This window comes from Manis javanica, chromosome 13 (genome assembly GCF_040802235.1).
Source record: "Manis javanica isolate MJ-LG chromosome 13, MJ_LKY, whole genome shotgun sequence".
NCBI lineage: Eukaryota > Metazoa > Chordata > Mammalia > Pholidota > Manidae > Manis > Manis javanica.
This window is the reverse complement of record NC_133168.1, coordinates 17,311,886-17,328,560: the sequence shown is the minus strand read 5'-3', so window position 1 is coordinate 17,328,560 and position 16,675 is coordinate 17,311,886. Positions and strand designations below refer to the sequence as shown.

Sequence of the window (16,675 nt, the reverse complement as noted above, 5' to 3'; positions counted from 1 at the left end):
GGAGAGTGCTTTTTGGAAATCTTAAAGGGGCAGGACAGGTCACTTAGACCAGAAGCAGGGAATCTGGGGATCTCTGGGCACTCTAACCCCCTGGGCAGCAGGGAGCACAGAGGCCCCTTACAGAGATAAATAGTCTCCTGGCTGCTCCCCCTCCAACGGGGCTCCACCATTTTGGAGGAACAGCCCCAGCCAGGCCAAGCCCACAGCAACAGCGGAGATAAACCCCAAAGCAACTGGGCAGGAAGCAGAAGCCCTGTCTGCGCACAGCTGCCCAGCACAAGCCACTAGAGGTCGCTATTCTCCCAGGAAAAGGCTACAAACCAACAAGAAGGGAAGCTCTTCCAGCGGTCACTTGTACCAGCTCTGCAAACTATCTCTATCACCATGAAAAGGCAAAACTACAGGCAGACAAAGATCACAGAGACAACACCTGAGAAGGAGACAGACCTAACTAGTCCTCCTGAAAAAGAATTCAAAATAAAAATCATGAACATGCTGACAGAGATGCAGAAAAAAATGCAAGAGCAATGGGATGAGATGCAGAGAAAAATGCAAGAGCAGTGGGATGAAGTCCGGAAGGAGATCACAGATGTCAGGAAAGAGATCACAGAAGTGAAACAATCCCTGGAAGGATTTATAAGCAGAATGGATAAGATGCAAGAGGCCATTGAAGGAATAGAAGCCAGAGAACAGGAACGTATAGAAGCTGACATAGAGAGAGATAAAAGGATCTCCAGGAATGAAACAACACTAAGAGAAATATGTGACCAATACAAAAGGAAAAACATTCGTATTATAGGGATACCAGAAGAGGAAGAAAGAGGAAAAGGGATAGAAAGTGTCTTTGAAGAAATAATTGCTGAAAACTTCCCCAAACTGGGGGAGGAAATAATCGAACAGACCATGGAATTATACAGAACCCCCAACAGAAAGGATCCAAGGAGGACAACACCAAGACACATAATAATTAAAATGGCAAGGATCAAGGACAAGGAAAGAGTTTTAAAGGCAGCTAGAGAGAAAAAGGTCACCTATAAAGGAAAACCAATCAGGCTAACATCAGACTTCTCAACAGAAACCCTACAGGCCAGAAGAGAATGGCATGATATACTTAATGCAATGAAACAGAAGGGCCTTGAACCAAGGATACTGTATCCAGCACGACTATCATTTAAATATGATGGTGGGATCAAACAATTCCCAGACAAGCAAAAGCTGAGGGAATTTGCTTCCCACAAACCACCTCTACAGGGCATCCTACAGGGACTGCTCTAGATGGGAGCACCCCTAAAAAGAGCACAGAACAAAACACACAACATATGAAGAATGGAGGAGGAGGAATAAGAAGGGAGAGAAGAAAAGACTCTCCAGACAGTGTATATAACAGCTCAATAAGCGAGCTAAGTTAGGCAGTAAGATACTAAAGAAGCTAACCTTGAACCTTTGGTAACCACGAATCTAAAGCCTGCAATGGCAATAAGTACATATCTTTCAATAGTCACCCTAAATGTAAATGGACTTAATGCACCAATCAAAAGACATAGAGTAATAGAATGGATAAAAAAGCAAGACCCATCTATATGCTGCTTACAAGAAACTCACCTTAAACTCAAAGATAAGCATAGACTAAAAGTCAAGGGATGGAAAAACATATTTCAGGCAAACAACAGTGAGAAGAAAGCAGGGGTTGCAGTACTAATATCAGACAAAATAGACTTCAAAACAAAGAAAGTAACAAGAGATAAAGAAGGCCACTACATAATGATAAAGGGCTTAGTCCAACAAGAGGATATAACCATTCTAAATATATATGCACCCAATACAGGAGCACCAGCATATGTGAAGCAAATACTAACAGAACTAAAGAGGGAAATAGACTGCAATGCATTCATTGTAGGAGACTTCAACACACCACTCACCCCAAAGGATAGATCCACCGGGCAGAAAATAAGTAAAGACACACAGGCACTGAACAACACACTAGAACAGATGGACCTAATAGACATCTATAGAACTTTACATCCAAAAGCAACAGGATATACATTCTTCTCAAGTGCACATGGAACATTCTCCAGAATAGACCACATACTAGCTCACAAAAAGAGCCTCAGTAAATTCCACAATATTGAAATTCTACCAACCAATTTTTCAGACCACAAAGGTATGAAAGTAGAAATAAATTCTACAAAGAAAACAAAAAGGCTCACAAACACATGGAGGCTTAACAACATGCTACTAAATAATCAATGGATCAATGAACAAATCAAAATAGAGATCAAGGAATATATAGAAACAAATGACAACAACAACACTAAGCCCCAACTTCTGTGGGATGCAGCGAAAGCAGTCTTAAGAGGAAAGTATATAGCAATCCAGGCACACTTGAAGAAGGAAGAACAATCCCAAATGAATAGTCTAACATCACAATTATTAAAACTGGAAAAAGAAGAACAAATGAGGCCTAAAGTCAGCAGAAGGAGGGACATAATAAAGATCAGAGAAGAAATAAACAAAATTGAGAAGAATAAAACAATAGCAAAAATCAACGAAACCAAGAGCTGGTTCTTTGAGAAAATAAACAAAATAGATAAGCCTCTAGCCCAACTTATTAAGAGAAAAAGAGAGTCAACACAAATCAACATAATCAGAAATGAGAATGGAAAAATCACGACAGACTCCACAGAAATACAAAGAATTATTAAAGACTACTATGAAAACCTATATGCCAACAAGCTGGAAAACCTAGAAGAAATGGACAACTTCCTAGAAAAATACAACCTCCCAAGACTGACCAAGGAAGAAACACAAAAGTTAAACAAAACAATTACAAGCAAAGAAATTGAAACAGTAATCAAAAAACTACCCAAGAACAAAACCCCGGGGCCGGACGGATTTACCTCGGAATTTTATCAGACACACAGAGAAGACATAATACTCATTCTCCTTAAAGTGTTCCACAAAATAGAAGAAGAGGGAATACTCCCAAACTCATTCTATGAAGCCAACATCACCCTAATACCAAAACCAGGAAAAGACCCCACCAAAAAAGAAAATTACAGACCAATATCCCTGATGAATGTAGATGCAAAAATACTCAATAAAATATTAGCAAACAGAATTCAACAGTATATCAAAAGGATCATACACCATGACCAAGTGGGGTTCATCCCAGGGATGCAAGGATGGTACAACATTCGAAAATCCATCAACATCATCCACCACATCAACAAAAAGAAAGACAAAAACCACATGATCATCTCCATAGATGCTGAAAAAGCATTTGACAAAATTCAACATCCATTCATGATAAAAACTCTCAGCAAAATGGGAATAGAGGGCAAGTACCTCAACATAATAAAGGCCATATATGATAAACCCACAGCCAGCATTATACTGAACAGCGAGAAGCTGAAAGCATTTCCACTGAGATCGGGAACCAGACAGGGATGCCCACTCTCCCCACTGTTATTTAACATAGTACTGGAGGTCCTAGCCACGGCAATCAGACAAAACAAAGAAATACAAGGAATCCAGATTGGTAAAGAAGAAGTTAAACTGTCACTATTTGCAGATGATATGATACTGTACATAAAAAACCCTAAAGACTCCACTCCAAAACTACTAGAACTGATATTGGAATACAGCAAAGTTGCAGGATACAAAATCAACACACAGAAATCTGTAGCTTTCCTATACACTAACAACGAATCAATAGAAAGAGAAATCAGGAAAACAATTCCATTCACCATTGCATCAAAAAGAATAAAATACCTAGGAATAAACCTAACCAAGGAAGTGAAAGACTTATACTCTGAAAACTACAAGTCACTCTTAAGAGAAATTAAAGGGGACACTAATAAATGGAAACTCATCCCATGCTCATGGCTAGGAAGAATTAATATCGTCAAAATGGCCATCCTGCCGAAAGCAATATACAAATTTGATGCAATCCCTCTCAAATTACCAGCAACATTCTTCAATGAATTGGAACAAATAATTCAAAAATTCATATGGAAACACCAAAGACCCCGAATAGCCAAAGCAATCCTGAAAAAGAAGAATAAAGTAGGGGGGATCTCACTCCCCAACTTCAAGCTCTACTACAAAGCCATAGTAATCAAGACAATTTGGTACTGGCACAAGAACAGAGCCACAGACCAGTGGAACAGATTAGAGACCCCAGAAATTAACCCAAACATATATGGTCAATTAATATTTGATAAAGGAGCCATGGACATACAATGGCAAAATGACAGTCTCTTCAACAGATGGTGCTGGCAAAACTGGACAGCTACATGTAGGAGAATGAAACTGGACCATTGTCTAACCCCATATACAAAGGTAAACTCAAAATGGATCAAAGACCTGAATGTAAGTCACGAAACCATTAAACTCTTGGAAAAAAACATAGGCAAAAACCTCTTAGACATAAACATGAGTGATCTCTTCTTGAACATATCTCCCCGGGCAAGGAAAACAACAGCAAAAATGAGCAAGTGGGACTACATTAAGCTGAAAAGCTTCTGTACAGCGAAAGACACCATCAATAGAACAAAAAGGAACCCTACAGTATGGGAGAATATATTTGAAAATGACAGATCTGATAAAGGCTTGACGTCCAGAATATATAAAGAGCTCACACGCCTCAACAAACAAAAAACAAATAACCCAATTAAAAAATGGGCAGAGGAACTGAACAGACAGTTCTCCAAAAAAGAAATACAGATGGCCAAGAGACACATGAAAAGATGCTCCAAATCGCTAATTATCAGAGAAATGCAAATTAAAACTACAATGAGGTATCACCTCACACCAGTAAGGATAGCTGCCATCCAAAAGACAAACAACAACAAATGTTGGCGAGGCTGTGGAGAAAGGGGAACCCTCCTACACTGCTGGTGGGAATGTAAATTAGTTCAACCATTGTGGAAAGCAGTATGGAGGTGCATCAAAATGCTCAAAACAGACCTACCATTTGACCCAGGAATTCCACTCCTAGGAATTTACCCTAAGAACGCAGCAATCAAGTTTGAGAAAGACAGATGCACTCCTATGTTTATCGCAGCACTATTTACAATAGCCAAGAATTGGAAGCAACCTAAATGTCCATCTGTAGATGAATGGATAAAGAAGATGTGGTACATATACACAATGGAATACTACTCAGCCATAAGAAGTGGAAAAATCCAACCATTTGCAGCAACATGGATGGAGCTGGAGAGTATTATGCTCAGTGAAATAAGCCAAGCGGAGAAAGAGAAATACCAAATGATTTCACTCATCTGAGGAGTATAGGAACAAAGGAAAAACTGAAGGAACAAAACAGCAGCAGAATTACAGAACCCAAAAATGGACTAACAGGTACCAAAGGGAAAGGAACTGGGGAGGATGGGTGGGCAGGGAGGGATAAGGGGGGGGAAGAAGAAGGGGGGTATTAAGATTAGCATGCATGGGGGGTAGGGAGAAAGGGGAGGGTGGGCTGCACAACACAGAGAGGACAAGTAGTGACTCTACCACATTTTGCTAAGCTGATGGACAGTAACCGTAATGTGGTTGTTAGGGGGGACCTGATATAGGGGAGAGCATAGTAAACATAGTATTCTTCAGGTAAGTGTAGATTAAAAATTTTAAAAAAAAAGAAAGAAAGAAAGAAAAGGGGGATTACTCCTTAACAGGATAAAACTATTGGTAAATCAAAGATCAACGCATGCTTTAAATATCCTTAATGTTGATCACTTAAAGGGTGTCAGATGATCAGCTATGGAGGTACTCTTTTCTGATAATATTCCTTTCTCTTAATTAAAAAAAAAAAAAAAAAGCAGTTACTGTGTGCTGACCTCCAATGAGTTCTGCACAGTGGTATAGAGGGCATGTCAAAGTGTGGGCAAAGGGTCTGTTTGTTTCTACGCAGAAGATCAAGGCCTAGCTTGGATACCCAGAAAATGAACTAAGATACGATATGAGGAGGAGCTTCCGGCATCAGCACTCTCTGGAGGACTCGTGCCGGGGGATGATCATCAAAAAGCCTCCACAGGGATCCAGACGATGCTGCGGTTGTGGCTGCATCCAGCCCACCGTCTCCTGGACTTGCCATAAGAAGGAGGAGGGAGATGTCTAGGCTGGCATGTGCATACAGTGAGACAACGAATTTGACTGGATCTGTACTGTTGGAACTCAACCAGGAGTTGGGAGGGGTGCAAGTTGTAGCACCCCAAAATCTCATGACTATAGACTATCTATGGTTAAAAGAACATATGGGATGTGAACAGATCCCAGAAATGGGCTGCTTTAATTTGTCTGATGGTTCAAGTACAGTTGGAAAATATCCATCATATCATAGATAAATTTTCACAAATGCCTAGGGTGCCTAAATGGTTTTCTTGGCTTCACTGGAGATGGCTGGTAATTATAGATTTGCTTTGTTTATGTCACTGTATTCCTATTATGTTAATATGTGTGTGCAAATTAGTTAGTAGTTTAAAACCTATACATACTTAAGGTACTATACAAGAAGATATGTCAAAGAAATAATCAATCCTCCCAAGTTTCCTTCATATGCTACATCTATAGCTTTTCTTCTTCCTTCCTAATTACAAACCTTAAATAGAATTCGTGCCTCATATCGAATTTACCGAGTATCATAATTCCTCCAGGTGGTAAAGATACCTCGAGACAAGTGCTGGGCATAGAAGCCACAGGGCATAAATCTGCAAAGAAGTAAAAAGCTAACCTTTGCAAACAATATGGCTTCTCTCTCACTTACCAACTTTACATTTCCCTGTATGGCCCCGGAAGATGACTGGTTAGCCAGAGACAGGTAAGATTCCTCAAGGGAGGAACAACCTAAGACAGGCACAGTCGCAGGGGGGCCATCAGGTGAGAATTTGGGGATCAACAGAGGTGAGGCTCAGAACCTCACCCCCCCTGCTTTGAGAGAAATCTTCTGCATCCGTGGATGTCTTGCTGCCCTTGTCTAGCCTGGATTAATACTTAGTCCATAGGCACACACCTGATCATCTGATCATCTACATTTGCCTTCTTACAGCACTAAACTATGTTTTCTACCTTTATCTTGCATCTACCTACCACTTCAGCATTTTATTAAAAATAAAAATAATAATAATAATAGGAGAAATGTGGGATCAACATATAAATCAAGTACAAAAATCAAATGAATATTCATATTTGACCTGATGGTTTATAGGTCATATTGCATGATCAAAACCGAAAGTTTCTGTGATGAATGCCCTTGTACTGTTCACCATGTAAGAATTTATTCACTCTGTAAGAATTCGTTCACCATGTAAGAACTTGTTCGTTATGCTTCAGAAGATTGGAGACTGACGAGAATTAGGCTTGAGATGGATTAATGATTGTACATTGAGCATTGACCCCCCTATACTGAATTTTATTGTTGTTAACAACCATTTGATCAATAAATATGAGAGATGCCCTCTCAAAAAAAAAAAAAAAAAAGACTGACCATACCAAATGTTTATGAGGATGTAGAAGAACTGGCACAATCAAGTCCTGCTGGTGGGAAAATAGTTTGGCAGTTGTTAAAAAGTTGAATAAACTACCATTTAACCTAGCCATTCCCATTTAGGTATTACCCAAGAGAAATCAAAGTATTTATTTATTCAGAGACTTGTACACAAATGTTCATAGCAGCTTTATTTGTAATAGCAGAAAGCACACACAACCAAATGTCAATAAACAGGTGAACAGATAAAGAAATTGTGCTATAAACATATGTGAAATACTCGGCAATAAGAAAGAATGAGCTACTGATAAGTGATTCAACATGGATGAATCTCAAAATAATTATGCTGAGTAAAAGAGACAGAAAAAGAGAAACAGGAGAGGATGATGGAGAAGAAAGGGAGAGAGGGAGGGGAAAAAATTCTGTATGATTCCATTTACATAACATTCTAGAAAATGCAAATTAATATATAAGGACATGAACTACATTAGGAGTCACCTGAAAAAGGAAGGGCAGGAGTGGGGAATTTTAAAGGAGCACAAGGAAACTTTTTGCAGGTGATAGATACGTTCTCATCTTGATTATGGTGCTGGTTTCGCAAGTGGAAGCATGCCAAAATTCATCAAATGGTATACTTAAAATATGTACAGTTTATTGTACATTAACTATACCTCAACAAAGTTGTCAGAATTTTTTTAGTGGCAAAGGTATAATTTGAAAGATTATTCTGTGGCTCTAAATTGTACTCTTCTTAAGTAATCACTAAAGTGCTTTGGTCGAATTCAATTCTACTAGGGGCAAGGATATTAAAATAATTCTTTGAAAAACTGAATTATTTCCTCAGCAGAGGTATGCAAAAGAAAACGGAATTAATAGTTCACATCCATAATATTTTTGATTTGTTGGTGGTTATTTGCAGGCTTTTGGTGGAGTCTGGACAAGTAAACTACATCTAGGAAAAGTATACTGAAAACTGAACAATCATACCTTGATCTGTGCAAAGGGTCTTTCATAACCTCCAACATAGAGAAGGCCAACATTCTGAGGAAGTAACCTAAAAAGGAATAAAAAAGCATTTTAAAAATACTCTTCCTTAAATGTAAGGTTGCAGAATCATCAAAATCTGTATAACAGATAGACTGTGAAAAATCTATTACAGATTCAATAGCTTGAATTCAATATTTGCAATCATTCATCTTTTGCACTATGGGAGAGTAACCAGCAAGTAATTCCTATACTTCACAAAATAACAGGTAAATGTTGAGAATGAAAACTTACATGTAGAATACTCTAAAAAATCAGTAATTCTTACAAAATTACTAAACAGTGTTTCTCTAGGATAGAATTAAAGGCAGTAATGTGTGTATTTTAAAAATCTATGAAGATTCAATTCAAGAAACATTCTTTGTATGTCCATCCTACGTACCCTAGGAGTTAATACAAAACTAAACAATTCAGTCCCAAAACATAAGGGGAAAACTAGACACATAAATAACTAACCCTAACAAAAGGTGGCCTCTGATAAGTGCTGTATATAGAGGTGTTCACCATTGCAATATAGAGGAATAAGCAGTACTTGCTAGGGAGCTAGAAAATACAAATAGGTGGGATTTGGACTTAGCCTTAAAGGGTGGATAAGGCAAAGGGAGAAGTTTAAACAAAGTCCTGAAAATGCAGAAGATTTGAGACAAAGAGCAGACAAGTATGGCTGGAGTAAGGGATAGTTTAGCTGGAGAGGAAAACCCAACAAAGTTGGATATGGACCATGAAGAATGCCAAATGTTGTATCTTTGTTTTATAAGCAATATGGAGGATATCTTAAAGATATACTTACTTCTTATAAAAACAATAAATGCACATGAAATTAAAATCAGTGCATACAGATGGTGGGAAAAAAATAAGAGTTACCTTCCCTGCATCATCCATCCCTATTTTCACTTCAAAGAGGCCCAGCATTTTTTACTGTATTGAAACATTGTGAATGAGAAATGCCATCATTAGAACTGTGTTTGTGGAGAATGTAGTGGTATGGGATATGCGAAGAACAAAATTAAAGGAAATGTTTCTGTGTTTTTCTCATTTTTCTTTTGCGGCATATCTTTTCCTAATGGACACTGTGAGTAAATCAATGCAGGTCCAAAGTTAACATTACTGTATATAAAGAATACCAAAAACAAGATTATTTGCCTGTACCCATGTATAAAGCAATTAGGCCAAGATACATCTCCTCAGAGTCTAGATAGTGAAAGTTAATAGGCTTTTATGGCAGGCAAAATATGATCTCTAGGATAGCTGTTAATTCTATTGTGGAATCTGAATATTTACAGTGAAGAAAAAATTGCTAACTAAAACACACACAAAGGGAAAATTCTCAGTATACCATATTGGTCTAATCATAAAAACTAGAACACAAGAGTATCATAACCATCCTTTCACATTTAGTTAGTGACTTCAAAAATTTGAGGATACGTATTCCTTCATATCTGAACTTCTCTGAAATTAAAATGCTTCTAATACTCTACTGTTTCTCATAATCACTGTCAACTGTGAGGTAAGAGTCTAGTAAAACTAAGAAAACATACTCTCAAAACATCGTAGATTTTATTAAATAAAGTAGATATTCAGTCTCCTAGGAATATCCTCTGCTCCCTGACATTCTTTAAAGGTCTGTAAAGGACTAAAAACCACTAAAAGAATTTCAATAGCTAATGAACACAATCCTGAATTAAAACAATATAGCAAAGAGGTTCTTAAGTTTGGAATATCAGTGATAGTTGTAGTAATTCATTTTAGCATCTGTTGAAGGTTATAAACATGACTAAAGGCAGTTGTTACCTGGATACAGGTAGAAAGCATAGGAAATATCCCTAAATCTCAACTATGAAATAGAGAACTTATTAATCATCATTGACAAATAAGAAATTAATCCAAACAACAAAACTTCAAATCTCTCACAGATTATTGCTAGTATTACAAATTTAATGTTAGTTATATATAGCAGTAGTAATTTAGTTCCTATAGAACATGTTCACAAAAACCCTGACAAACCCCTTTTAGAATAGTCACTGTTCACAGAAATAGATGCTAAAGAAATTAGAGAATAAAGCCGGCTGACATTTAAAAATCAATATACCTCTGATTACCGTGCATATGCATTTCAGGAAGCTTACCAATATTCTATTAGTGTGCCCACTTCTTCCTAAACAAGAGTACCTTTCCCTAAACAAGAAATTTCTTAGGTATATAAATTACATAGCATTATTATATATATTTCACTTTTTAAATACTGTTCCTTCTCATTCATGTGCCCATTATTCCTTAACATAGATTTATAATACCACCATCATTTGGGAGGGTTTTAATATGTATCATAATTTATACATGCTATGCATAAAATAACTAATACTTTGAGAGAACAATTTCCAGTTTTAAGATGGGACATTTCCTAAAATGATTTTATCTTTCAAGACATTATTTTTCCAAAGTATATAATTATTGTCAAATAACAAACCATTTTATGATGACAGGGTACTTGCTATAATATCACAATCACACATTTTAAATTCCAACAGTAAGGCATCAATTAGTCACTGATTAAGGCAATTGTTTGTATATGCAACTATATGTGTTAAAACTGAAACTCTAATTCATTTAGTACCAGACAACTGTTTTGTCCTTAACTTTGGTGAACAATAACATAACCTTTATATAAATGCTAACTTGTAACTAATATTTGCTCGTAACTAAACACTTCTATAGTGTGGATACCAAACATGTTTTCAGAAAGAAGCAATAAGAAGATGAACTGTAAGACATGAAACCATAAAACTCTTAGAAGGACACACAGGTAAAAATTTCCTGAACATAAGCATGAGCAGCTTTTTTCCTGGACAGATCTCCTTGGGCAAGGGAAACAAAATAAAAAAATGAACAAGTGGAACTATATCAAACTAAAAAGCTCTGTACAGCAAAGGACACCATTAACAGAACAAAAAGACAACCTACAATATGGGAAAATTTATTTGTAAACTATTCTTCCAATAAGAGGTTAACATCTATATAAAGAACTCATACAACTCAACACAAAAAACACACATAACCCAACTAAAAAATGGAAGGAGGATCTTAACAGACATTTTTCCAAAGAAATACAGATGGCCAACAGGCACATGAAAAGACGTTCCACACTGCCAATGATCAGGGAGATGTAAATCAAAACCACAATGAGATACCACCTCACACCACTCAGAATGGCCACAATCCAAAAGACAAGAAATGGCAAGTGTCAGCAAGGATCCCCACTACGCTGTTGGTGGGAATGTCAACTGGTGCAGCCAATGTGGAAGGCAGAATGGAGGTTCCTCAAAAAACTAAAAATAGAAATACCATGCAACCCAGTAATTCCATTTCTAGGAATATGCCCCAAAATACAAAATCCCTGATTCAAAAAGATATATGCACCCCTATGTTTACTGTCACATTATTTACAATAGCCAAGATATGGAAGCCACCAAAGTGCCCATCAGCAGATGAATGAATAAAGAATAGATGGTAGATATACACAACAGAATATTATTCAGCCATACAAACAGAATGAAATCTTGCCATTTGCAACAATGTGGATGGACCTAGCAGGTGTTATGCTAAGTGAAATAAGCCAGGCAGAGAAAGACAAATACCATATGAGTTCATGTACTTGTAGAATCTAAGAACAAAACAAAGCAAAATGAACAACACAGCAGTAGACTCATAGACATTGAGAAGTGACTGTTGGTTACCATGGGGAAGGCGCTAGGTTGAGTGGGTGGGGATGGGCACAAAGTTTCTCAATCATATCAGTTGGTCACAGTGATTGGTAGTACAGCATGGAGAATAGAGCCAGTGGTTCTGTAGCATCTTCCCATGTTGACAGATAAGTAACTGCACTAATTGGGGTGAGGATTTAAGAATATGGGTAACTGGAACCACTGTGCTGTAAAGCTGAAACCAATATAAGATTGTGTATCAACTATACTCAATTATAAAAAGGAAACTGAGTATATATTTCAAAGTAAGTTAAAAAAAGGGAAAGGGAATATTTTTAAAAATAAAAATAAGCTAGATAACTAAAAATTAACTTTTCTGTCCATAAGACATATTTACAATACCCACTAACAGATATATTTTCAACTGCCAAACAATACTTTGAAAAACTTGAGTATCTTGAATACTGACTTACAAATCTCTACCTCCTTTTACTACTAGAAAAAAGGAGAAAACTAATGTACTTAATATGGGGATCAATAGCGCCCTTATGAATTTAAGAAAATATATATTATTGAGAAGGCCTACATTATTCTTTGAGACTTATAGCAGGATGTAAATAAAAACAGCAAATGCCCTTAGGCCCAGATAAAACTTGGATGAGCCAATGAGTAAGCTTATGATTATCTTTAGAGACTTTTCATAGCCTACACTTTTCTATTCTGGTTTGTCTTCTAAACCCTAATATAGACATGACAAAATGCTCTTGATGTTCGTAAAAACATTCAAACAAGTCAAAAAACCTCACCACCGTTAAAAGCAGTAACACGTTTAAATAAAGAATCTGTGTGACAATAGAAATAAATTACCTGAGAATGATGTTTGTTTAAGTAAAATATATATTGAGTGAAATTAATACATTTTGCAAAGGTGTAAGAAGAAATGTTTTGCTACCAATATTCAGAGAATAAATACCAACATAATGTGTAACTATATTATTTCAGACAAAGAAAATAACAAGGTAAAAGTATTATTGAAGCAGAGGAAAATACCTCAGAATAACAAGAGGTTCAATTTGACAAGAAATTCATATGTGTCTAATAACACAGCTACAGAATATGTAAAAACAGTGAACAAATAGATGTATGTGATGAAATTTAACAAATCCACAACCAGAGTAGGAGTTTTACCTTTCCCCTCTCAGTAAATGATGGGTAAAAAAAAGAGTACAAAAGCAGTAAGAATACAGAAGAACTCAGCAACACCATTACCAAAAATGTATGGAACACCATCCAACAGTTACATAAAACATGAACCACTGAATATGCACACACTGAACATTTACAAAAACTGACCATATGCTGGGCCATAAGGCAAGTTTAAAAACAATTCAGAGTATAGTCTATGAACACAGTAATCCAGTAAGAAGTCAAGCGCATAAAAATGACCAGAAAATCTTCACATCTAAAAAGACAAAAAGACACTGATAAATAACCTATACAACAGGAGAAAAATCCCAATGGAAATTGTGGAATATTTTGAATAGGAACAAAATAACAATATATCAAAACATGCAGGATGCAGCTAAATCCAACTGAGAAATTTATAACCCAAAATGTATATATCAAAAAAGAAGAAATGCTAAAAATTAAGTAACCACATTAAGGAAGATAGGAAAATTCAGTAAATTAAGTCTAAAGAAAATAGAACAAAACAAGAAGCAGAAAGTCATGAAGAGAAAACACAGACTTAGACAGGACCAAAAAGATTAAAATCTGTTTCTTCTAAAACAAATACTAAATTGATAAAGAATCTCTAATGAGACTACCAAAGAAGATAAGGCATAAATAATCAGTATCACGAATAACAAAGAGAGTCCATCCTACATATATCAGAAAATAATAAGAGGACATTATAAACACCTTTATACACACAAGTTCGAAAATTCAGAATAGAAAAACTTCTGGAAAAATACAATGTACTAAAACTGAAACAAGAAAAAATAGAATATCTTTAAAAAATTTTAATCATATCTACAAAGAAAATAAAAGGTCTAGATGGATTCTTAAGCAAATTCCACCAAACATTTAGGGAAAAATTTATTCTAATCATTTACAAATTTTTCATTGAAAAGAAAAAGAAGGAATATTTTCCAATTCATTTAATAAAGTCAGTACACTTAGAAGTTTTATAAACTCTGACACTTAGATATGAAAATTCAATGTTGATCAAGAGAGAATAAGACAAGCCACAGACTGGGAATGTATTTGCAGAGGACATATCTGATAAAGGACTATTAGCTAAAATATACAAAGAACTCTTAAAACTCAACAACAAGAAAACAATCAAGCTGATTAAAAAATGGGCCAAAGACTTAAAAAGATATCTCACCAAAGAAGATATATACATGGCAAGTAAGCATATGAAAAGATGCTGAACATCGTATGTCATTAAGGAAATGCAAATTAAAACAAGATACCATTGCACACCTATTAGAATGGCTAAAATCCAGAACACTGACAACACCAAATGCTATTGAGGTTGTATGGCACTAGGAACTGTCATTGATTGCTGGTGGGAACACAAAGTGGTACAGTCACTTTGAATAACACTTTGGCAGTTTCTTACAAAACTAAATATACTCTCACCATATGATCCCACATCACACTCTGGTATTTACCCAAATGAGTTGGAAACTTATGTCCACCTAATAACCTGCACCTGGATGTTTATAGCAGCTACGTGATTATAATAGGGGAAACTATATGCTGGGGACAGAGACTACATTGTAACTCTCTGTATTTCCAGCTCAAAGTTTTGTAAACATAAAACAATTCTAAAAAAAAAAGTCTAAATTTTTTAAAAACTGCAATGAATGGTGAGAGAACAAGAAAGGAAATATTTAGTCTCTTATGAGCACAAAAAAGGGGAAAGAAAGGAAGGGAAGGGAAACCCTAAATAAGTGAAAGAACACATCACATTCCCAGATAAGAATCTCAATGTTGTTAGCACATAAAATTTCTAATACAATGTCAACAATCCTGACAGGATTTATCTGAGAAACTTGGTAAGCCCATTAGAAAATGGATATGGGAAAACAAAAGAATAAAAATATAAAAGATTGCACCAAAGAAGAGCAAAATAAGAAGACTGACCCCATTAGATATCAGGATTTCTTATAAAGCTTCAGAAATAAAGATAATGTGGTGTTGGCCTATCAACAGGCAAGCAGGCCAGTACAGTGTCACAGAGAACCAAGAAACAGACCTACACATAAACTGACACTTGACTTCCAACAAAGGTGGCACTGCAGAGCAGTAAAGAAAGGACAGTCTTTCTAAAAAAATTGCACTGGGACAACTGGCTAGCCACATACATAAAAATATACCAGAAGGGAAAAAAGATTGATAAATCTGACTACATTAGAATTAGTCATTTCTATTTATTAAGAGATACACTAATATCCAAACTTCACACAGCCCACAGGAATATACTCTAAATGGATTGGGAATCTAAGTAAAACAAACAAAACAACAAAAAACCTTACAAATGTTAAAAGAAAAACAAACCTGGATAAATTCCTTGTTAACTTCAGTGTACCAAGAAAAAATACTGGTAAATCATGCAATAAAAAACAAACAAACAAAATAATCACTTCCCAACGTCAAGCTCTACTACAACGCCACAGTAATCAAGACAATTTGGTACTGGCACAAGAACAGGCCCACAGACCAGTGGAACAGGATAGAGAGTCCAGATATTAACCCAAACATATATGGTCAATTAATACAATAAAGGAGCCATGGATATACAATGGGGAAATGACAGCCTCTTCAACAGCTGGTGTTGGCAAAACTGGACAGCTACATGTCAGAGAATGAAACTGGATCATTGTCTAACCTCATATACAAAAGTAAATTCAAAATGGATCAAAGACCTGAATGTAAGTCATGAAACCACAAAACTCTTAGAAAAAAACACAGGCAAAAATCTTTGAACATAAATATAAGCAACTTCTTCATGAACATATCTCCCCTGGGCAAGAGAAACAAAAGTAAAAATGAACAAGGGGACTACATCAAGCTGAAAAGCTTCTGTATAGCAAAGGACACTATCAATAGAACAAAAAGGTACCCTACAGTATGGGAGAATATATTCATAAATGACAGATCCGATAAAGGGTTGACATCCAAAATATATAAAGAGCTCATGCAACTCAACAAACAAAAAGCAAATAATCCAATTAAAAAATGGGCAGAGGATCTGAACAGACACTTCTCCAATGAAGAAATTCAGATGGCCAACAGGCACATGAAAGGATGCTCCACATCACTAATCATCAGAGAAATGCAAATTAAAACCACAATGAGATATCACCTCACACCAGTAAGGGTGGCCAACATCCAAAAAACAAACAACAAATGTTGGCAAGGATGTGGAGAAAGGGGA

The 16,675-nt window shown here is 36.2% G+C and overlaps 1 protein-coding gene across 3 annotated transcripts in view; it reads right to left on the bottom strand.

The window, feature by feature from the left end:
• Window positions 1-16,675, bottom strand: part of RNGTT (RNA guanylyltransferase and 5'-phosphatase) — a 262,720-nt gene that overhangs the window by 47,392 nt on the left and 198,653 nt on the right. For all 3 annotated transcript variants that reach the window (XM_037013987.2, XM_037013991.2, XM_037013982.2), the window contains one exon: window positions 8,471-8,537. In XM_037013987.2, coding sequence (XP_036869882.1) covers window positions 8,471-8,537 — 67 coding nt within the window. The remainder of the gene's footprint in view (window positions 1-8,470; window positions 8,538-16,675) is intronic.